A 23,764-nucleotide genomic window follows, 5' to 3' on the forward strand; every position below is an offset into this window, starting at 1 on the left:
ACGCACTGTTTCCTACAAGGTAGGAAAAGAATATGCTAACGCGGTCTTGCAGAAGCAACTTCGTCGCGCTGCCACCAAATACTCACAGAAAAATCCACAAGTTAATACACCCGCTGTCTCTAGAGTTTCTCCACACTCAATATATTCCTCGCATCCCCGTTATACCCTCTGATCTCCCATTTCAATTAAAATGCCTCCAATTTCCAGTAAGGCTCTGCATCGTGATGACAAGTAATAAGTCTCAGGGACAGACCCTACAAAAGGTTGCCATTGATTTCAGGCAAGATTGCTTTTCTCCTGGACAACTATATGTTGCATTCTCAAGAGTGAACTCGCACAGCTTCGTCATATTACAACCAGAGTGCTGAACTGACAACGTGCTATATAAAGAGAACTACAGGTATAACAATCGTAATAAACGAACAATAAAACAGCGGAAAACCCGTGGATTAAATAAAAAGGCAGCTTCCTTGGCGAAGCAAGGAAAAAGGATGGCCTTATATGTCGTTCGTTTATAAAACAGCGGAGAAGCTGTGTAAAGGCTGCTTCACAAAAAAACAGCGAATCGCCTTATATGAGCAGGCAGTCAGCTAAAGAAGGGAATCAATAAATATCTATAATTGTAATAAACTAACAAAAAATAGTGTACAAGCCGCGGGTTAAATAAAGGAAATGGGTACCTGAACAGTAAAGTAAGTCACAAATAGCTATACGATAACTATAGCAATCGTAATAAACGAACAATAAAACAGTACAGAACCGCGAAGCAAGGAGAAACGATGGCCTTATATGGTGTTCGTTTATAAAGCAGCCGTTATACCCTCTGATCTCCCATTTCAATTCAAATGTCTCCAATTTCCAGTAAGGCTCTGCTTCGCGATGACAATTAATAAGTCTCAGGGACAGACCCTACAAAAGGTTGCCATTGACTTGAGGCAACATTGCTTTTCTCCTGGACAACTATACGTTGCATTCTCAAGAGTAATCTCAGTGCACAGCTTGGTCATACTACAACCGGAGTGCTGAACTGACAACATGGTATACAAAGAGATCCTTAACAGATAGTTATTGGTATATGTTATGGTGTATAAAATCTGTACATTTTGGTTTCCATTATATTTTGTTCAAGACAACAGATGAACTAAGACAAATTAAAGCAGGTTTTCTTCCCTTACACCTTACTTTTGTTCATAGCTTAGTGCTAATTTGGTTTATTGCCTGGGAAAGGATGCTGAGCTGGTACCTCAGGCTATTGATCACTTTATGGATGGACATCTGGAACAACAAAGTTTAGTTTATAGCCTGGGACTGCTACCTCAAAGTACATCAAAGGTTTTGTTGTGTGGGAAAACGGACAGTGAATTAATTCATCAATCATTTTGACAGCCAGCCAATCAGGTGCATGTGTTGTGAAACCAAGGCTTGACATTTCATAATAAATATGCCTTGGTTTGGAAAGAAGAGAGAAGAAGAGGAACGGACGAAGACGGCCCTGTCGTCAGAAAGGCATCATGAACATCGATTGCTAAATCAAACGCCTCCCTGAGACATTCATCCTTGTCATCTGTAACTTTTTCGTAAGCTTTTTCTAAAGACTATATATATTCAGACTTTCCTATCACTACCTATTTTCTAGTATTCTTTGTTCTTGTGGTATTATTATTCTTGTAATAAATACCATGCTGCTTTAACTTTCAATGCTTTGTCTTAATGTCTAGAGTGATTGAAGTAATAAGTTAGATTTCTTTGAGCACCTGGTGACAGCCGGATTTTTGCCATTATTTCTGTGCTGCGAGGTTTATAAGGCTGAGAGTGAAGAGCGCTATACTCAACAGAAGGGACAGATACGATAAAGAAGGTATTCTTGGCTGATGAATGGCCTATAGTCAAGAGTGCTGAGTCTTTGTATGTTTAAATGTATTCTTGTAGACCAAAAGTAATATTTAGGTCTGAGATATCACTAAAACATCGTATTGTTGTTCGTGCGAAAATAAGTAAGTCTCTTGAAGTGCTGAATGACAGGCTGTTATTCCTATAGCACTTGTGTGGTTTAAAGTGCTAAGGGTTAATCAGTGTGTGTGTGTCATTCATGGAGCACTGTTGTGGTTAGGGTCTGTGTGTGTGTTTATCTATGTGTGTGTGTGTTCATCTTAAAGTGCAACAGTAGACCAACCCGATAACGAACTTGACGAGAACACTTACCTTTGAAGAAACAGGTAAAAGGGCAAGTGGAGGGAAATACCACGATAATACAGTATATTTTCCCTCAGTTTAAAAAGATTTTCTTTTCTTCTTAATAAAAATTTAAAAGCAGTACTTCGTTGCTGAACGTGGGGATTTTGCTATATACAGTATATATGTATGTAGATATGTATGTATGTATATATATATATATATATGTATGTGTGTATGTATGTGTATATATATGTAGATATATATATGTATATATATATGTGTGTGTGTATATATATATATATGTATATTTATTATGTATGTATGTGTATATGTATATGTGTATGTGTATATATATGTGTGTATATATATATATGTGTGTATATATGTATATATATATATATATACAGTACAGGCCAAAAGTTTGGACACACCTCCTCATTCAATGTGTTTTCTTTATTCTCATGACCATTTACATTGGTAGATTCTCACTGAAGGCATCAAAACTATGAATGAACACATGTGGAGTTATGTACTTAACAAAAAAAGGTGAAATAACTGAAAACATGTTTTATATTCTAGTTTCTTCAAAATAGCCACCCTTTGCTCTGATTACTGCTTTGCCCTCTCTTGCCATTCTCTCGATGAGCTTCAACAGGTAGTCACCTGAAATGGTTTTCACTTCACAGGTGTGCCTTATCAGGGTTATTTAGTGGAATTTCTTGCTTTATCAATGCAGTTGGGACCAGCAGTTGTGTTGTGCAGAAGTCAGTTTAGTTGGATGATCATTTATTTTTCAACAGGACAATGACCCCAAACACACCTCCAGGCTGTGTAAGGGCTATTTGACCAAGTAGTTTTGATGCCTTCAGTGAGAATCTACCAATGTAAATGGTCATGAAAATAAAGAAAACACATTGAATGAGGAGGTGTGTCCAAACTTTTGGCCTGTACTGTATATATATATATATATATATATATATATATATATATATATATATATATATATATATATATCTCAATCAATCAATCAACATTTATTTATATAGCACATATTCATACAAAACAAATGTAGCTCAAAGTATATATATATATATATATATATATATATATATCACAGCAACACTCATAACAGTGACAAAACAATTACATTGACAATCATGTTACGTTATTTTTAAAATGTTTCCTTTTCTTTTTCTTAGCTTCTTTAACACACTACTTCTCCACTGCGAAGCGCAGGTATTTTGCTAGTATATATATACAGTGGTGTGAAAAACTATTTGCCCCCTTCCTGATTTCTTATTCTTTTGCATGTTTGTCACACAAAATGTTTCTGATCATCAAACACATTTAACCATTAGTCAAATATAACACAAGTAAACACAAAATGCAGTTTTTAAATGGTTTTATTATTTAGGGAGAAAAAAATCCAAACCTACATGGCCCTGTGTGAAAAGTAATTGCCCCTGAACCTAATAACTGGTTGGGCCACCCTTAGCAGCAATAACTGCAATCAAGCGTTTGCGATAACTTGCAATGAGTCTTTTACAGCGCTCTGGAGGAATTTTGGCCCACTCATCTTTGCAGAATTGTTGTAATTCAGTTTTATTTGAGGGTTTTCTAGCATGAACCGCCTTTTTAAGGTCATGCCATAGCATCTCAATTGGATTCAGGTCAGGACTTTGACTAGGCCACTCCAAAGTCTTCATTTTGTTTTTCTTCAGCCATTCAGAGGTGGATTTGCTGGTGTGTTTTGGGTCATCGTCCTGTTGCAGCACCCAAGATCGCTTCAGCTTGAGTTGACGAACAGATGGCCGGACATTCTCCTTCAGGATTTTTTGGTAGACAGTAGAATTTGTGGTTCCATCTATCACAGCAAGCCTTCCAGGTCCTGAAGCAGCAAAACAACCCCAGACCATCACACTACCACCACCATATTTTACTGTTGGTATGATGTTCTTTTTCTGAAATGCCGTGTTCCTTTTACGCCAGATGTAACGGGACATTTGCCTTCCAAAAATTTCAACTTTTGTCTCATCAGTCCACAAGGTATTTTCCCAAAAGTCTTGGCAATCATTGAGATGTTTCTTAGCAAAATTGAGACGAGCCCTAATGTTCTTTTGCTTAACAGTGGTTTGCGTCTTGGAAATCTGCCATGCAGGCCGTTTTTGCCCAGTCTCTTTCTTATGGTGGAGTTGTGAACACTGACCTTAATTGAGGCAAATGAGGCCTGCAGTTCTTTAGACGTTGTCCTGGGGTCTTTTGTGACCTCTCGGATGAGTCGTCTCTGTGCTCTTGGGGTAATTTTGGTCGGCCGGCCACTCCTGGGAAGGTTCACCACTGTTCCATGTTTTTGCCATTTGTGGATAATGGCTCTCACTGTGGTTCGCTGGAGTCCCAAAGCTTTAGAAATGGCTTTATAACCTTTACCAACTGATAGATCTCAATTACTTCTGTTCTCATTTGTTCCTGAATTTCTTTGGATCTTGGCATGATGTCTAGCTTTTGAGGGTCCTTTTGGTCTACTTCTCTGTGTCAGGCAGCTCCTATTTAAGTGATTTCTTGATTGAAACAGGTGTGTCAGTAATCAGGCCTGGTGGTGGCTACGGAAATTGAACTCAGGTGTGATACACCACAGTTAGGTTATTTTTTAACAAGGGGGCAATTACTTTTTCACACAGGGCCATGTAGGTTTGTTTTTTTTTTCTCCCTAAATAATAAAAACCATCATTTAAAAACTGCATTTTGTGTTTACTTGTGTTATATTTGACTAATGGTTAAATGTGTTTGATGATCGGAAACATTTTGTGTGACAGACATGCAAAAGAATAAGAAATCAGGAAGGGGGCAAATAGTTTTTCACACCACTGTATATATATATATATATATATATACACAAACAAGTACACTTAAAAAGAAGGGCCTACCTTTAAGTTATTTTCATTGCCTGTTAGCTGTGCATCATCTCTGGAGTCCATGTAAAATCGGATATTTTGATGGAAGTTAGTTAGCCCATAATACATGAAGACATCACCCTGTATAATAATAAAAACAAACTTTTGCTTTACAATAATTTGAAAGGGGCGAAGAAAAATTAATAAGCAAATTCACACTCTGAAACTTTTGGGTTTTTATCGGTTCACAGACTATACACTTCATCCCTTAGCTACTGAAGTGCCTCAGTGCTTGTAAATTTATTTTTATCTTGTTTGTATTCGTTTGTATGAATGTGGCAAATCTAGATTCTGTAATTTACCATACTCCTCTTTGTTTTAAAATGAGAAATTATTCTTTAACTTCTTTTATAAGTAAGCCAGGTTTTTACCAACTTAGGATATCTGAAGCTGTTCATTTCCACAATTTGGAACAGAGCTGTTTCTGAAGAGAAGCACCCTCATAGTGTTAGTTGCCAGGAAATTAAGTGCTTTTTGGATGGAGAGTCATATTGGCTTTGCGTACAGCACTTCTTTAGGAATTAAGGTCAAATAGTTATGCATTGGTCTCATCAGATGATGACTCAAATTGTTATATGAATTGTAAATTGTGTAAAGAAGGAGACAGTGAGTCAACAGCAAAGCACTTGAAAAGGGTGGTGTCATTCAAAAGTATATTGTTTTGGTGAAGTTTCAACACTCTTGCAGTCATAATAGGTGCTGTTGGTGAAGTTCTTTTAAAGGCCAGTATAGTGGGAGTGGCAGAGGGAGTGCTGAGTAAAATGGGGGTTGTACATTTAGGGTTGTGGATAAAGCTGACAAATAAACATTTCCCTTACCATTTTTTACAATCCTCATCTGCAGTTTACTTTTCTTAGTCTTACCTGGCACTTGTGAATAATCATGTCACTGACAGAAGGGAATGGTCAGCTAACAGATCTCTTGTTAGCTTGTTATTTGTGGCCAGTGGTAAAATCCTGCAAGATTATAGTTTTCTTTAGGGCTATTTAGAATGATTTGATTTGATGTCCGCTGAAGGCTAATTAACTTTGTGCATGGTTTCAAAGTGATTGTTTAAATAGAACACATTTGCAACTCTAGTTATAAACATTGCACATACACATCTGCAACCAAGGCACTGAAAGTTTATTTTTCCTTAAAAATATATATTTTCTTCAACTAAAATATTGTTGGCTGCAAGAGCTTATTAAAGCTTTATTAAATGCTGAGTGGGGACTGATGTAATTTGTGTTGATTTTAGCCTTCACTCAGTAAAAGCTTCTTCCTGCATATACCTCCTGTACTAATCCCATATTCCCAGTGAAGGCTAAACTTCCATATACAGTATTTCCTATTTTGACAGCATTTAATGGATACAGGCACACATAGTAGAGCATATGAAGAGGAAAAAATGCTGTATCGTATTTCCATAGCAAGCCATTTCTTTGGGGTGAATTTGGGATTGGGATGCAGACACATTGAGAAAGAGAGAGAGAGTGAGAAAAGCCTGCTGCTAGTTAATAGGACATATTCACAGTTGCAATTTAGAATCGGATTACTGCTTAATTACTTTGGTGGAGGTTCTCCTTTAGCACAACTGGGTATGATGCTGCTTACTAACTTGGAAGCTCTTGGTTCACAGCCAGCCTCTTCATGTATAGACATGAAACTGAGAGGATTAAGTCCCTGAGAGATTTCTGACAGGTGATACCATTCCAGCATGGTAAAAGAGTTTGAAAGATCTTATATTGATTTACATTACTCATGAAATGGACCATTTATTGTTATCTTAACACTTCCCAGAGGACTGGGCACTATATGAAGTTGAGTCTATGAGGTATTGTTGCGGTTGATTTTTTTTCCCATTTAATGAAATAGATTTAATTAGGGTTAGGATTACCATCAGTAGTAAACAGAGCAAGTATCCTGAGGCTGTTCACATCATTTCTGGGGACGTTAATCATGCAGATTTGAAAGCAGTTCTCCCCAAATTCCATCAACATACAAAGTGTGCAACCAGGGGATTAAAAACACCGGACAAGCTGTACACAAACATCAGACAGGCCTATAGGACTAAACCCCTAGCACACCTTGGCCAGTCTGATCATACATCCCTGCCTCTGATCCCTGTGTATACCCCTCTCAGGAAACAGCTCCCACTATGACCAGGACTGTTGCCATATGGCCTGAGGAGGCCTCCCAACAGTTGCAGGACTGCTTCTAGTGAATCGACTGGGAGGTTTTCGATCACCAAGACTTGAAGAACCACACTATGGCAGTCCTGGATTACATCAGGTTCTGCACAGACAATGTCACCAGGGACAGACGCATAAGGATTTATCCCAACAGGGAGCCCTGGATGACGAGGGAGGTCCAGAGTCTGCTGAAAGCCAGGAATACTGCTTTCAGGTCTGGGGATGGGGCACTTTACAGTGTAGCCAGAGCGAACCTGAAGAGAGGCATCTGAGAGGCCAAGGCAGCATACAAAAGGAGGATAAAGGACCATCTGAGGAGCAACAACACCAGGCAGGTGTGGCAGGGTGTCCAGCACATCACCGGCTACAAATCCAGCAACTCATTGGCCGCTGAGGGAGACGCTTCTCTGGCAGAAGAGCTGAACATCTTCTTTGCCCACTTTGAGGCAACACCAACAGCAGCTCCATCACAGTGGCCTGGTCACAACAGCAACATACGGTGTCAGAGTGTGAGGTGAGGCGGGTGATGAGGAAGGTGAACCCGAGGAAGGCTGCAGGACCCGATGGTGTGGCTGGATGGGTGCTGAAAGACTGTGCGGATCAACTATTTGGAATCTTCACTAGGATTTTCAATCAGTCCCTGTCCCAGGCCACTGTCTCATCCTGCCTTAAGTCCTGCATCATTGTTCCGCTGCCGAAAAAATCCATCACAAACAGTCTGAATGATTTCCGCCCAGTGGCACTCACATCTGTCATCATGAAGTTCTTTGAGAAACTGGTGCAGAGTCATATCATCACCTGCCTGCCAGCAGACCTGGACCCATTTCAATTTGCTTACAAAGCAAAGAGATCCATGGAGGACGCTGTGGCCACAGTCCTTCATGCTGCCCTGATCCACCTGGAGCAGCAGGGGAGTTATGCCAGGCTGCTCTTTGTGGACTTCAGCTTGGCATTTAACACCATCCTCCCACAACGACTGGTGTCCAAACTAGAAGATCTGGGACTTCCATCACTCATCTGCAGTTGGATACTGGACTTCCTGTCTGGACGCTCCCAGAAGGTCAGGCTGGGTCCCCCACACATCCACTGCTGTCAACCTCAACACTGGGATGCCGCAGGGTTGTGTGCTCAGCCCACTCCTCTACACCCTCTACATATACTGTATGACTGTGTCCCCACTCACCATAGCATCAAGATCATAAAGTTCGCAGATGACACAACGGTGGTCGGACTCATCTTGGGAAGGATGAGCTGGCATGCAGGGATGAGGTGGAGCAGCTGTCAGAGTGGTACAGTCAATAATATGCTCCTCAAAACCACAAAAACAAAGGAGCTTGTTATTGACTTTAGAAAAAACAAAACTGATATCCAACCACTCATCATTGGCGGGGTCTGTGTGGAAAGGGGCCCAGTATTCAGGTTTCTGGGCATTCAGCTGGAGGATGACCTGACCTGGAGCATCAACACCAAGGAGCTGCTGAAGAAGGCACAACAGAGACTGCATTTTCTGAGAATCCTCAGAAAGAACCATCTCCCCAAAAATCTGGGCAAGACATACAGAACAATGAAAACCAGGACAAATTGCCTTAAAAACAGCTTTTATCCAAAAGCAATCATGGGTTTGAACTCAGAATAAAACTGCTCCATATCATTCTCCAAATGTGCAATATAGACCTTAAGTCAACCAGTACAATTTGTATATATAACAAGTGCAATTTGTATATTTTGTAAAGTACTTTTATTACTATTTGGTTTATTATTACTTTTTAACTCTTATGCCTCACACTGAGTTGATTGCACCTTCAATTTCGTTGTTCCTTTGTAAAAGTGACAATGACTATCTATCTCTATCTATCTCTATCTATCTATCTATCTCCCTTGTTATTTAAACACAGTGGATTTGTTTTATTTAAACAGTGCAAATAACTCCACTACCAACCGTAATCCATAAAGATAATCAGAATTAAGTTACAATTTCATTTAAATGGTAGGATTAAAAAATGCATTACTAAAGAAATGGAGGCCATCAACTTAAGTAAAAGCATGTGGGTGATTAAGTCCACAAATTGCTTGTATGTTAGGATTTAATGTCTACTTTTTTGAAATAGTGCTGACAAATAGGCATCTTTCAAGTTTTCTGGCTCTGTTATTTACATTTACATGTATTTTCTTGGCGGACTCTTTTATCCAAAGTGACTTACAACAGAGGTTTGGTTTGAAATGAAATGAGGCAAAGCTCCAAAACTTAAGTTAGGCTTCAAAATAATATCCATATGTAGTGTCACTCCTTTTCAATTATCTTACCTAAGTTCATAAACTGGGTCTTTTTCCCCTCAATGACATTTGTGCCATAAACACTGCAACTATAAATAAGAGCAGAAACTGTCCAGTCATGACTCATTTGATGTATTTGTAGCTATTTATTTATTCGTAATTGTTAAGTCTTTTAATAATGAAGTATCTTTTCTGGATAAGTGGTTGAAATATTTCAATAGAGATCTGGATGTGCAATCAACCATAAAAATGGTGCGACAATATCAGGTAAATCTGTGATCCCTCTAGCTTGCTATGTTATGTTGTGCATAAAGTAATATATTATATTTACTCCTTAAATATACTAAAAAGCACCTTTAAAGAGATGGAGCTAAGATTTGTGCAGTTGAAGTGGAATCAATAAAGAAGTTGATCTGTAAAGATGCATGTTTGTCAGTGTCGTCATCTGCTGAAGATAGTGCTTTGATGGACAAGTTGGTATGAGATGCAGAATAAGTGGAGCATGTTTCAGGATTACTATAGTAACAGATTTTCCTTGTTTAACCCACAGAAAAAAGTAATTATCAGTAAATCAGCAGGTATTTTGTCAACAACTACTATGAATTAAGTAGAAAAGCAACAGTTGATGATGTTTGTGGGAAATTATTGAAGTGCCTAGTAAATAATTTCACAGTTGATGCTTAAAAGAGTTCTCCACCCAGAAACAATATTTTTCTTTGTTGTCAAAACAATTGTAGAGAAAATGTTTAATTTCATGTTTTCATGCAGAACAGTGTTTATGACTTAATAGAATAGTAATGGTTCTAGTTCTGTCTAACATACTGTAAAATGTGAAAACGTCCATGTAAAAACTTTTTTAATATTCCCATATAACTTCTGTTGCATATTTATCATGTCCGTTACCAATCTGTATGGTCAAAATGCGTGTATTTTTTGCTAAACAGTTACTTCTTGAAAACTTACCATTGAATGTCAACAGGAAAGATGCCATTCCCAGAATATTGTGCATTTGAATTCTGCATAAAAAGGTGAGTTTAAAAATGTTTATTGTCCGTCGCTATGTAGCACTTGGGGTATGTAACATAAACAAAATATTATTTTTTTGGGTGTGGCATTCTTTCAACATCTGAGTTTTAAACAGGCTACAATAATTGGTGTATATTTTTGGATGCCAGTGGTAAGAATTTAAAGGTGTCAGGGATGCCAGGGGCGACGACCTGGCCAGGACGCCTTGAGGGACCGGAAGAGGGCCTGCGCCCACCTTGGATCACATGGGGGCCGCAACCCTGGTTGCTTTGGGGGCCACAGGTTGAGGGCATGGAAGCCCAACCCTGTAGGGGCCCGTGGTCACCGCCAGGGGGTGCCCCAATGCCTTGGGAACCCTGGACCTCAGCACTTCCGCCACACCAGGAAGTGCTGGGGGAAAGAGAAGCAGGGACACCCGGAGTGCTTCCGGGAGTACAGCCGGCACTTCTGCCACACAGGGGCGTGTCGGCGGATGATTGCCAGGGAGCACCTGGAGCATATCCTGGTGAAAATAAAAGGGGCCACCTCCCTTCATTCTAGGCTGGAGTCGGGTGAGGAGAGGACGAAGCAGGAGAAGAGAGTGTGGAGGCGGCCCGAAGAAAGGCATTGTGTGTGGCCAAGGACTTGGGGGTTGTGTGAGCACTTATTAACTTGTATATATTTTTGTAAATAAACGTGTGGTGGGTGAAAAACAACATGTCTGCCTGTCTGTGCCCGGGTTCCGTTCGCAAAGGATATGTTAAATATAAATTTGTTGCCATTTCATTTGCCATTTGTTTATATACTGTATTAGCCATAACTAATATTAGTTAATGTAGTTTCCCCAACTGTAGTAACATAGTCACCCTGGGTCAGAAATGATTTCAAAAGCAACATAATCCATTCTAATGCTTTTCTGGAAAATTTGTATTGATTGTAATTTGCATACTGTATTGTACTCTTTAAACTGAAGAAATCACAATTAAATAAAAAGAAACATATACAATGTGTTGCATTTATGCAGTTTGTAAAATGTGGATAGTACAAGTTTAGGATAATGTAACCACACTGTAAAGTCAGTTGACACAGTTATCTCTGAAGTATTGCTCAATGCAGGATTTCTAAACCAGCAGCACTAGCAAGGCTGCCACCCAGCATTTAATTTCAGTGTAATAACATGGGTATAATAATATATTTATGCAATAACCAAAGGAGAACAAAATATTATCTTTCATTATAAAACATATGTAATGACTGATATTAACTTAAAAACTATCAGTAAAACAAGGTATTATTCTATCCATTTTCTGTCTATCAAATTTAGCCTCCCTGCTTATTTCATTAGTTTGAGTGTAACTCTTATCTGTACTTACTATGCATTATTTGCTTTTGCAATAATTTCTTTTCAAAGCCCTTTAAGGGTGCTTGCTTAAAATTGACTATATATGATGTAAGACACGGGCACAATAGTAATGCAGTGTTTTAGTGCTGCTGTCTCCCAGCTTCAGATTTCTGGTTTAGAATCCTGGTTTCTATGCTGCTTGTATGGAGTTTCCATGTGGGTCTTTTCTCTCACAACCTAAAGGTGTGTTAATAAGTTCAACTGGCATATATACATATTGGCCAAGTATAGGACATGTATGTGTGCCCATCAGTGAATTGACACCCTGTCCAGGGTTGCACTGCAAAAAATGAAATCTAAGCAAGTGAAAACTTTTTATGTCAAGCCGTTAAATCTAGTTTTCTTTATTGTAATATTTCTTGATTTACCAAGAAATGTGTTTTTAAGACTCTTTAGCTTATTTTAAAGAATCTTGTCAAGTTAATTTTGCTTTTCTCCATTGGCAGAATTGTTTTACTAATGTGTTTTAATTAATAACTACAGTTGTATATTAATTCTTATTATCAATATTACTAAAAGAAAAAAAATACTTTTTTATTCATGCTTTCAAATTAAATGTCTACATTCAATCAAATTGAACTTATACAACAAATAACATAATAGACAAACTAGAAGAAAAAAAAATATCATCAAGAAAAAAAAAAGACAAAGCAGAATTTAACCTCAACCTGAGAGAAAGAGAGCAGAGCAAGAGCAGAGAAAATGTTCTTTTCCCTCTGATATGAATGCTTTTCCTAAAAGTGCATCTTGCATTGGTTTCATATTCTGAGTAATTGGTGGACAATCACTCAGAGTACCAATTGGATTATTGGTGTATTGATGATGATTAGTATTTATTAGGGCACAAAGCTGGGCATATAAAGAGATATAGCAAGATTTTATTTCCATTGTAAATTCTATAAAAAGTTTCACAACTTTGGCATTTGTTTAATGTAAGTGTCTGCCTTTAATAAATCCAGTTTGGTCTTGTGGTGATATCACAAAAGGAAGCACTTCCTCATTCCTTCTAGCTAAAACTTTGGAGAGTATCTTAACATCATTATTCAGAAGTGAAATTGGTTTGTATGATCCCCATTATAAAAAGCCTTACTTTTCTTTGGAAAAAAAAATTAATGCTTGGTAAAGAGTTTGTGGCATAATTGTGTTGTCTCTAGCATCGATAAACGTGCTAATAATGGTGGAACTAACAGTTTTTGGGGGTTTATATAAAATTGCACTGTGTACCCTTCAGGTCCTGCTGCTTATTCACTTTGGAATGAGTTTTTAGCATCCAGTAGTTCCGAGAGTGTCAGAGGTTTGCCCAGTTCCTCTGCACTGAGTATCCAGCTGTGGTATTTGTATTATGTCAAAAACTCCTTGGACTGTATCTCATCTTCTTTAAACCGAGTAGAATATAAGGACTTGTATTACTCCCTAAATGCAAGTTATATTTTTATGGCCAATGATTTTATCTCCAGTTGCATTAGTAATTTCTGTTATTGTATTGCAAACTTCCTGCTAGTGGATTTGTTTAGCTAACTTATTAGTCTTTTGTCTGTGCTCATAATAATGATGTTGCAATTTGAAGATGAGTAGTTCTGGTTCTTTTGACATCAAGAGGTTAAATTCTGATTGTAAAGCCTGTCTTTTCCTGTAAAGAACCTAATTTGGAGATCTGATGTATGCTTTATCTATTCTTGAGATCTCACTGATTAACATAACACCTTCTTGGTCTCCAGTTTTATTTCATGGGAATCTGTCCTTTTAAAATCACTTTCAGAGTTTTCCAAACCTCTGAGGATGCATTGGATTCTAAAAAAATCAATTTGTTTAGAGATTAATTATGTAAAGTTCACATCTATTAAAGACAGGGGGTTCAGATGGCAACTATGGAATGAGTTTGTAGGACATAATGATTCAAGATCCAATATCAGATCAGCAATGGCCAGAAATTACAATAGTACCATACTTGCAAGAATTGAAAGTGGGCAATAAATTATAATCAATGAAGAAGTAATCAGTTCTTAAGTAACTATGATATGCTGGTGAGAAGAAGGAATATTCCTTTGAGTATGGATTTTAGAATGTTTATGGTTCTGATATGTTATGATCCATTGCAAACTGTGTGTATGTGTGTGTGTGTGTGTGTATATATATATATATATATATATATATATATATATATATATATATATATATATATATATATATATATATATATACACAGTGGGTACGGAAAGTATTCAGACCCCCTTCAATTTTTTACTCTTTGTTATATTGCAGCCATTTGCTAAAATCATAAAATTTTTTTCCTCATTAATGTACACACAGCACCCCATATTGACAGACAAAAAAAAGAATTTTTGAAATTGTTGCAGATTTATTTAAAAAGAAAAACTGAAATATCACAAGGTCCTAAGTATTCAGACCCTTTGCTCAGTATTTAGTAGAAGCACCCTTTTGAACTAATACAGTCATGAGTCTTCTTGGGAAAGATGCAACAAGTTTTTCACACCTGGATTTGGGGATCCTCTGCCATTCCTCCTTGCAAATCCTCTCCAGTTCTGTCAGGTTGGATGGTAAACGTTGGTGGACAGCCATTTTTAGTTCTCTCCAGAGATGCTCAATTGGGTTTAAGTCAGGGCTCTGGCTGAGCCATTCAAGAGCAGTCACAGAGTTGTTGTGAAGCCACTCCTTCGTTATTTTTGCTGTGTGCTTAGGGTCATTGTCTTGTTGGAAGGTAAACCTTCGGCCCAGTCTGAGGTCCTTAGCACTCTGGAGAAGGTTTTTGTCCAGGATATTCCTGTACTTGGCCGCATTCATCTTTCCCTCGATTGCAACCAGTTGTCCTGTCCCTGCAGCTGAAAAACACCCCCACACCATGATGCTGCCACCACCATGCTTCACTGTGGGGACTGTATTGGACAAGTGATGAGCAGTGCCTGGTTGTCTCCACACATACTGCTTAGAATTAAGGCCAAAAAGTTCTATCTTGGTCTCATCAGACCAGAGAATCTTATTTCTCACTATCTCAGAGTCCTTCAGGTGTCTTTTAGCAAACTCCATGCGGGCTGTCATGTGTCTTGCCTCTCCTCAGTGTTTTTTTTTTGACATCATAAACCATAAGGTGGTTTAAGGACTGCTCAGTAAAACTGAATAAAAAAAAACAAAGTGGCGGTAAGAAACAAAGAAGGCAGATTCACCAGCGTTTGTGTGTCAGCTTTTATCCCTCCCGATCAGAGAATGTCCAGTTCCATTGCCTCAAAACACCACTCACATCTACAGTTATTCCCAGTTTCAAATAAAAACTAGCAGCGTCAGATCCCTAGGGCGGTAGTATGTATAGTGATCATGAGTGAGAGAATAAAATTTTAAAAAAAGGTAACTATAAATGTACATGGTCTGTTACAGACGCAAACCAAATGTATGTGTGTACTGTATAATATTAACAATATTAGCAGCTCAATACTGAAAACGGCAAATATAGAAGGCAGTGGGGATCGAACCAGTGGCCCCTTGATTACAAGTCAGCAAATCTTACCACTACACCACAGATGCTATTGTATCATCCTTGAACCTTTAGTTAAAGTGTTTATTTGATCTTTGGACTTTAGGCTTCACACATTCTATAGTTTATGCCTAAATTTTGTAACATTTATTACTAAAATATAAAAAAGTTTCTGTTTTAACAATGTGTTTACACAGATTGCTGTAGATACGGAACACACATGAAATGCATGTGTTCCAAATAACGATCTATTATTTCCACTCTAAAACTCCAGCAGTTCACTCCCAGATAATCAAACAAGGAAGGAGCCTGGAGAAGTTTGTGAACGTTCTGCTACATTGGGAGATGGAATAGCAGGCTGCTTGTCTTAATCGGCACATTTACAGGACAAAAGACGCTGACGGAGAGGTGCAAATGGATTTAAGGTGGGCCGGATTTACGAGTTTTCTCATAGGCTCTGGTAATTCTAGTGTTAATGTACTACATTAACTTATGACGGGGTTTGAGAAAATCTAGTAAATTAAACATTGATTTTAGGGTGAAGTTTAGTTTACGACATTCTACTTTAATGAGAAAATAAACTATGAGAATAAAGTGGAAATGTCGACTTTAATCTCAACATAAGGGTCAAGATTAAAGTGGAAATGTCAAGAATAAAGTCAACATGTTGACTTTATATTCGACATATAGTTTTTTTTCTTCTTTGTGGCCCTAATACGCTTCCGTAGGGCTATACCACAAATAGCATTACAAATGCAAGTTGCAGTTTTATTATTTATGTATATAGCTTAGCTTGAAGCAAGGTCCAAATTAATACAATTTGCCTAAATGATGGTTCAGTTGGTAAAGATGTCTCACCAAGTTGCACTTGTTTTATTTTATTTTTATTTCGTGAATACCGTGTAATGCACCTGGGCTTGAAGTCTTGAAGTAATAGTGCAACTTCCAGTAATAATACTATTATTTATTTTATTGTTATTATTTATTAGTTTAAATATTATGCAGTTTAATGATGGTAAAGTTATTTAAAGTCACTTTAACGTGTCAGTGGACCAAGATTTGTTAACATTAACAGAAAGTGTAATTGGTTTACAAAAAATAGTCACTATTTATTCCTTTTCTAAGACATGTTCAGCGCAATACAACTTTTGACAAGCATTTTACTAAGTCTAAATGCCTCTTTGGATGGTTGAAAATATGTTATCAAAATTTTATCTTAAGTTGTTTGCAAAATTTGTTCAATAAAAAGGTTCTATATTTTGACTGCAGCTGTCATGCAATGTGATTCCTTCTCTTCATTAGTGCCACCCCCTTGAAAACTGTCACTTTATGAGGCCATGAAAACTTGTATTTATCCTTGTGTGCACATTAAAATGTTTTTTTCGTACAATGTACAATTCTCATGACAAAAAATTGGGTTATTCCTAGCCAGTCTTCTGCAGTAATTGCAGTGGAAAATGTGGTTAACGTCCACTCATGCATGGGAAAAAAATACCATTGAATACCGTAAAACCGGTATAATTTTGAAAAATACTGTGATATAGAATTTTGGCCATACCGCCCAGCACTTATATATATAAAATTATATAATATACAGTATATATATAATATACACACACACACGCACACTTGAAATTTCTGGTTGCTTATAGTTACATGGTTTCATCACATAAGTGATGTATATGTTGTGATGGAAGGAGGATGGTTCCTTAACCAGACAGGAGGCCAGCCCAATACCATTCCAAAAAACAGGGCAAAGAAAACTCTTCTATTCCCATAATAGAGGCAGAGGATGTCAATGCCAGGAGGAATACATAGCATCTTGGCTGGGTTAGATCCAGGAACAATATCAAGCCAGGAGGCCCGTATAATGGAAGAACTGGGGAGAAAATAGATTTTGAAACATTACCTCCCCCAGAACATTAGATGGCAGCTTCTCCCGATTGCAACGGTGCCCTGGGTTATTACATGGCACTATGGGACTTGGAGGTCTTTGTCTCAGCCCTGTTGGGTACCGTGGGTGCCACCAGGAGGTGCTGCGAAAATGGAAGAGCCACATGGCATGGGGTTTCTGTCTAACCCGGAAGTGCTTGCAAACCATATGGGCTGCAATATAAAAATATAAATGTAAAAGGACTTTATGCTCTCGTCCAGGCATTGAGGAGTAGAAGAGAGAGAGAGAAAAAGAGAGAGATGTGGAGAAGCTGAAGAGAATTGTGGTGATTATGCTTTTGGACCTGTGTGGAAGGTATTTGTACAAATAAATCAGCTTTATTTGAAGGGGACAGGTTTCTGTGAAGTTGTGTCTGCGGTTTGGGGCTCTCTGATGCCTCTAGTGGCTCACAATGTGTGTGTTTATGTGTATGGAAGCAAAAGTCTGCGATACAGTTTGCATATTTGTAGGTAGAGATCCACAATGGGAGAAAATGAGTCCTATACCTTAAAATAGTTTTTTATTCCTAAGCTTTCGACAACCTGCCAGGTGTCGTCATCATCAGAGGAAAATGATTAGACATACAGGAGTTAAAGGCAATATATAGCAGGTGAAGGGTGAGGATGGAGGGGGAGGTTGTAAGGGTTTTGGGGAGGGATTAATGCCATCAGAATGAAAGACCCATGGTCACTGATTTACACACATACAAGTTCCACCAGACAAATTTTTAACTGGGGCACTGGGACAATAAACTTCAGGGCCAACACTAAGAGTGCAAGAGAGCTAACTGAGTCATGGCTTTCTAATGAGCAAGCAAAATATAGGTGGTTAAGGTATCAGCACAAGCCCTGTTGATACAATAAGCCCTTATCTAAAAATGGTTGAATTTCCTCCAGGTCTCCACATTGGCAACCAGTTAAGTTTAGAGCCAGTTTTTAAATGCTTGCTATGACATATAAAATCATGATTACTTCATTCCCTTTTTAATTTTTTAGAATTGTACATTACCAGATAACCATACCTTTAAGTATTATCATGCATATTGATGTGCATGGTGCTTTGGGTATTTTCGTATGACAATTTGTATGATATACACATTGCCATTAACCCATAAATGAGAAGTGAACTATTATAAAAAGTATATTTTTTATGTTAAATGTGAAATACTCCTTTATTCAAAGTGACTTAGATCACATTTTTTTTATATATACAATTGGAGCACATGCGTGTTAAGTGCCTTGTTCAGGAGTACACAGTGGATCAGAGATGACAACTGAATCCTCAGCCTTATGGTTTAAAATCCAATGTGTTAGCCAATACAGCACATTATCTCTTCCAATGATATTCAACAATGGTATGAATTTTAAAAACCATATCTAGGTAACAGTCACTACATTTATGATCTGGAATTTTAATTTCTACCTTCATGTTGATGTTTCTGTATAAAATATACTGATTCTAACGTATTGTTAACGTTTCTCTCAGGTCACGTTTACTTCTGCAGATACTTTTGAAGTTTGCAGTTTGTGTGTTTTGTGTTCTTATGCTGAACTTTATAATTTGACATTTTGATTTTTTTTACTTGTAAAGCACCTTATTCTGTGTTGTGTGAAAGGCCTCTCTAAAGATTTGATTGATATGATGTCGTTTGCATTTCTTGATCTTTTGAATTTATTTTGCCATATGCATTAATTATAGGATATGAATTTATTAACCAGCTGTACTTGCTTAAATGCCTAATTGCAGCCTGTTTATTCAAAAGTTCAATATGTATTCTTATTTCTGAATCTAGGAAAGCCTGTTCCCTGAACTGTTTATATTTTGCATGAAAGGCTTCTTACCGTGAAATTTTCATTTAAACTGAAGTCGACATTACATTCACAGGAATTTAATGATTGTGATCTATCTTTCCGTAGGTCAAAGCACAAAGAGCAAGTTCCACCCTCTGTGTAATCCACCTGTAATGTAAAAAAGATAAGGTCAGATCTGATTGGGTGTAACAGTTGGATTTACTGGGTTAAACTTGTCACAACAAATGAGAATACATTTTAATTGTAAACATTTGGTACATATAAGGACATTTAGAAGATTCAAAACTTTAGCATAAATTGATGTGTTTTTAAAAGGATGTTCTGTTGCTAAACAGAGAAAGTGGTAGGATAGGAAATCACAAGATAAGAGCCCAGAGGAGAGCAGTTACAAAGAGAAATAACCTTAGAAACAGAGCTGAACAAAAGAAGATGATATTATAACTTCAGACTATATAATTGGGGGCCCTTTGAAGGTTTATCCTGTAGGAGCACATAGAGCAGAATTATAAATGCCAGTGCTGGTTGAAGGAAATGGTTGCTACAATAGATAGGCACTAGTATAATATGACAGAGAGTTTATTTTATTATTTTATAATAAAAACAATATATGATCTTCCAACAGTAGACTAACAAGTGTGGAGTTTGAAGATAAGTTGTATTAAATGGCTAATCCAAGGATGCAATAAGAAGCAATTTGAGTTTCTGTTCAGCTGGAATTGGGAGTAAGAAACAAGCACAACAAACCAAGCCTTGTTTGAGTCATTAGAAAAACACCAAAGTAAGAGGTAGAAATTATTACAGGTAATATCCCATTCTGTCTTGTGCTAACTGCTGCCACGTTATATTCTGGTTCATCCAACTAGTTAAATAGATTCAAAATTTCCATGAATGGGTAAAATTATTGCCACAATACACAAATCACCATATTGACTCAGTATCACTCAATCAAAATCACATTTTTCATAGTTTTAATAGGGGTCTTTCAAGATCGGTTATTTTCAAGTTGCTTTGCACAGCATGTAAAATGCAAACCACAAATCTGGGCTAGAATGTCCCACCAAAGGAGCAGAAGAGTGCACAGTTTCATTGTTTTTCTACTAACATCAGGATCTGAATAATTGTTTTTACAACTTGTGACTCTATTTTGTGCAAACAAGTGATTATTTTAAAGCAACATTAATCTAAATAACGCAATTATATTATCTTAGGCAAACTTTATTAATCCCATGGGAAATTCAAATGCACACAGTGGCAGAAACATAAAAAAGAAGAATACAAACTCACAGGACAGAAATACAGCCAATCAATCTATTGATAGATAAATTAATAAAAATAAAGCATTGAATTACCTGAAAACAGTGGCCAGAAAAGACCCCTAGAGACACTTTTTAGCACACCATGGTGGAATGGGCATGCGGCTAAATGTGTTCCAAGAGAGCACCTCATGGAGATTTTTCATGATGGCATCCAATTTTGCCATCATCTTCTTTTCCACAAAAGCTTCCAGTTTGTCCAGGGTTTGCCCTGTGTTGGAGCTGGCTTTCCAGAAATGTTTGTTCAGGCATTGTGCTTCTTTTGTTCTCACGTTGCTCCCTCAGGAGATTACAGCATAGAGCATCATACTTGGCTACTATGGAGTGGTAGAACATTTACATCAGCAAACCTCAGAAGACCCGAGTCTCCTTATCAAGAACAGTCTGCTTTGCCCTCCTTGTACAGTGCCGCTGTGCTGTAAGGCCTGTCCAGTTTGATGTTTATTTGAACCCCCAGTTACTTGTAGCTCTGCACCACAGCCATGTCCTCCCCTTGAAAGGTGGAAGTGAATGAACTAACTAATCTCAGAGTAACACTGAAGCTAAGGTCTAGTCTTCTACATGATGACCATGACATCAATATTGACATGAAATAATTCATATCAAGGGTGAGTTCAGTTTATGAAGATGGATTCAAGAGGAATTCATATGAAAAGGAGCTGGTTCTAGGACCTTAAGAAATAGAGATATTTGCAGCTTCTGATTACCTGTTTTGGCTCTATCTTAACAAAAGTATGTGTCAAACAGATGTAGATGTTTGCAACAACCATGAACTTTCTTGGAGTTGGTTCCCTAGCCAAATGGAGCAATCAGAGGAGAACGGCCTTTGTAAGAAAGGTGACCAAAAAGTTTGGCAGAGCTGTAGAGAACTGGTGTGGAGATAGAAGAAAGTTCTTGAAGGAAAACCACCACAAAGCTCCTTGGGATGTTGCAATGGATGCATTTTCCCTCTTTAAAGATATTAGTTTTATATGGAATGTTCTGTGTCAACGGGTTCATTCTTTAAAGTTATAATTTGTTATATGCCAGTGTTACTGTACTAATATAAAGATGTTGCAAATCAGTTAAGATATCAGTTATAAAATGTTTGGTTTAGGGTTATTTTTTAGTAAACTAAAATAGATAGGTTATGTACTGTAGCTCCCTTATAGCCTCAAGCACAATTGCTTATCATTTTAACAATATGTACAATATACTTTAACTAAGAAAACCTTCTTAGCTAGAATATCTTTGATTTATGAACAGTCAACTTGCAACTGATTAAAACTGGCCTCTTGATTTCAACTTCTTTATTTCCCCACCAAAATAAGCTGTGACCTACCGTAATTTGCTTGATCCCTGCAGCTGTTAGAAACAGCCAGATTCCAATGAGTACGCACGCCAGCCCAGTCAGGAAGAAGAAGGGCAGCACCGTCACTGCAGTGAGAGCAGGATACCAGGCTGGAAGTTTCTGCTGTTTAAATGCTGAGTTGTCCGGGCGCTTGGCAAATGGAACTGGTTTTGGGCTAGTTGCCTTGGACGCCATTTCACATGCTTTGGTGTTTGTGACAAAGGATCAGTTTTATAGCTGCTTGCTCTCAAAAGTACTTCTTAGTTTCTCGTCACATTTCCTGTGTTGCAGAACCAATACACTGTTACTCATTAACCGTAACGTCTCCATATTCTTCCTGGAGTGATTCAGATATGAGATTTAAAGGAGAATTCCCTTTTTTGTTGCAATACAGTACTGTATATCTTTAGGCAAGCAACGTAGATATAATAGGCTTTAAGTAATGTTTATGTCATTCAGCAGATTAATTCAAAGTGATTAGTCTTTTTCATAGTAATAAATACATTTATTTTAAAGAAAAAAGACTGAAATCAAAACAATTAATCAGATCTTAAATAAACTACTCTATTGCATTTTTTACTTGGTGTTGCCAAGGCTTATATTTTTTATTGAAACTATAATCTTGTAAGCTTGGCAGAATGTACATTGTTGCAGAATTCACTTTTCCTTGCAATGAAGAACATTGTTGCTAATGTGCTGGTGTTGCTCAAAGTGCCTTACATGCTTTATTGATGTTATTAGCTCCCAATGTTAACATGCACAGTGTTTGTGTAATTTGGCTTTAGGAGCAGATAAATGCTTTCAGCTTGCTGATTATATATGAGTGGTCTTCAGTAACATTGAATCTGTGTAAAATTAGTTGCTGGGTTTTATTGTTTCAGATTAAACTGTAATTCATTCACTCTCACTGACAAGTTCACTAAGGTATGATGATGGAAGCGTCAGTCATGGCCTGGGTGTCCAGGGTTGCAGACCGGGCCCAAATTTCATTGATATCTATATACTGTATGCTAAGAATTGGTATGAATACACAGAAAAGAATGGTCAAGTTTATTAAACAGCCATATGGCTCACATACTTTAAACAAGTTAGTATGAAATTACTGATGACGGATGCAACCACTTCTTACTTTATGTGTCTCGCCATAATACTAATAAATAGGAAAGCCATACTTTTAACTTAATGTTTAATTATTCCTTTTGCCCGTCATTGTATAAATGAATTGTCAAGGTTCTCTGTGCCTGTCTAATGGAAATGTGCTATGGGATAATAATGATAATTTGGGTTTGTTTTCATGGTGTCACTGTGGTTGGTGTTCGTGACGTAGCCTCAGGCACCTGGGTTGTAGTTCTTCAGAATCAGAATTTTGTTTTCTGCCAATACTTAATGTACAGGAATTTATCTTGGTAGCTTTGAAGCTGCTTATAACAGAACGCAACATCACATATAGCCAACATAAGGTTAAACAACGTACATTATAAAGGAGATGTGCAAATGTTTGTGTGTATAGTGTTTCTTTCTGATTAACCATTATTTTTTGTTTAAACAATTCAATATCTAAATGTCTCAAGATAATTCCGTGAATCTCTATCCTGCTCAATTACTATATGTAGATTTTTGCTTATCTTCGTTTTTGGAGGCCGATCCAGTAGATGGCACTAATGCGCCTTTAAAGGCTTTCTACGGAAAAGGCACTTTACTACTTTTCATAAACTGGTGTGTCTTCATTAAATGAAATCAGCATCTTTGACACTTAAATCTGATGTGTGGACTTACTGTGGATTCAAATGTCGAGTTGGTAAAGAACAACTGGTTAAAACAAAGCTATATGTAAGCTGTGCAGCTCAGAAGTTGTTTATTGTTGTAACACAACAAATTTGAGAAACCGCTTATCCCAACGTCACCCAGA

General features: G+C 37.5%; 1 protein-coding gene across 1 annotated transcript in view; it reads right to left on the reverse strand.

The window, feature by feature from the left end:
• Positions 1 to 22,184, reverse strand: part of tmem30c (transmembrane protein 30C) — a 138,173-nt gene extending 115,989 nt beyond the window's left edge. The window contains exons 1-3 of the mRNA XM_039744867.1: positions 21,847 to 22,184; positions 19,243 to 19,359; positions 5,100 to 5,207 (exon numbers count right to left, since the gene is read on the reverse strand). Coding sequence (XP_039600801.1) covers positions 5,100 to 5,207; positions 19,243 to 19,359; positions 21,847 to 22,050 — 429 coding nt within the window. The 5' untranslated portion in view covers positions 22,051 to 22,184. The remainder of the gene's footprint in view (positions 1 to 5,099; positions 5,208 to 19,242; positions 19,360 to 21,846) is intronic.
• Between the last annotated feature and the right edge of the window lie 1,580 nt (positions 22,185 to 23,764).

The sequence above is a fragment of the Polypterus senegalus genome, chromosome 2 (assembly GCF_016835505.1).
Source record: "Polypterus senegalus isolate Bchr_013 chromosome 2, ASM1683550v1, whole genome shotgun sequence".
NCBI classification, from domain to species: domain Eukaryota; kingdom Metazoa; phylum Chordata; class Cladistia; order Polypteriformes; family Polypteridae; genus Polypterus; species Polypterus senegalus.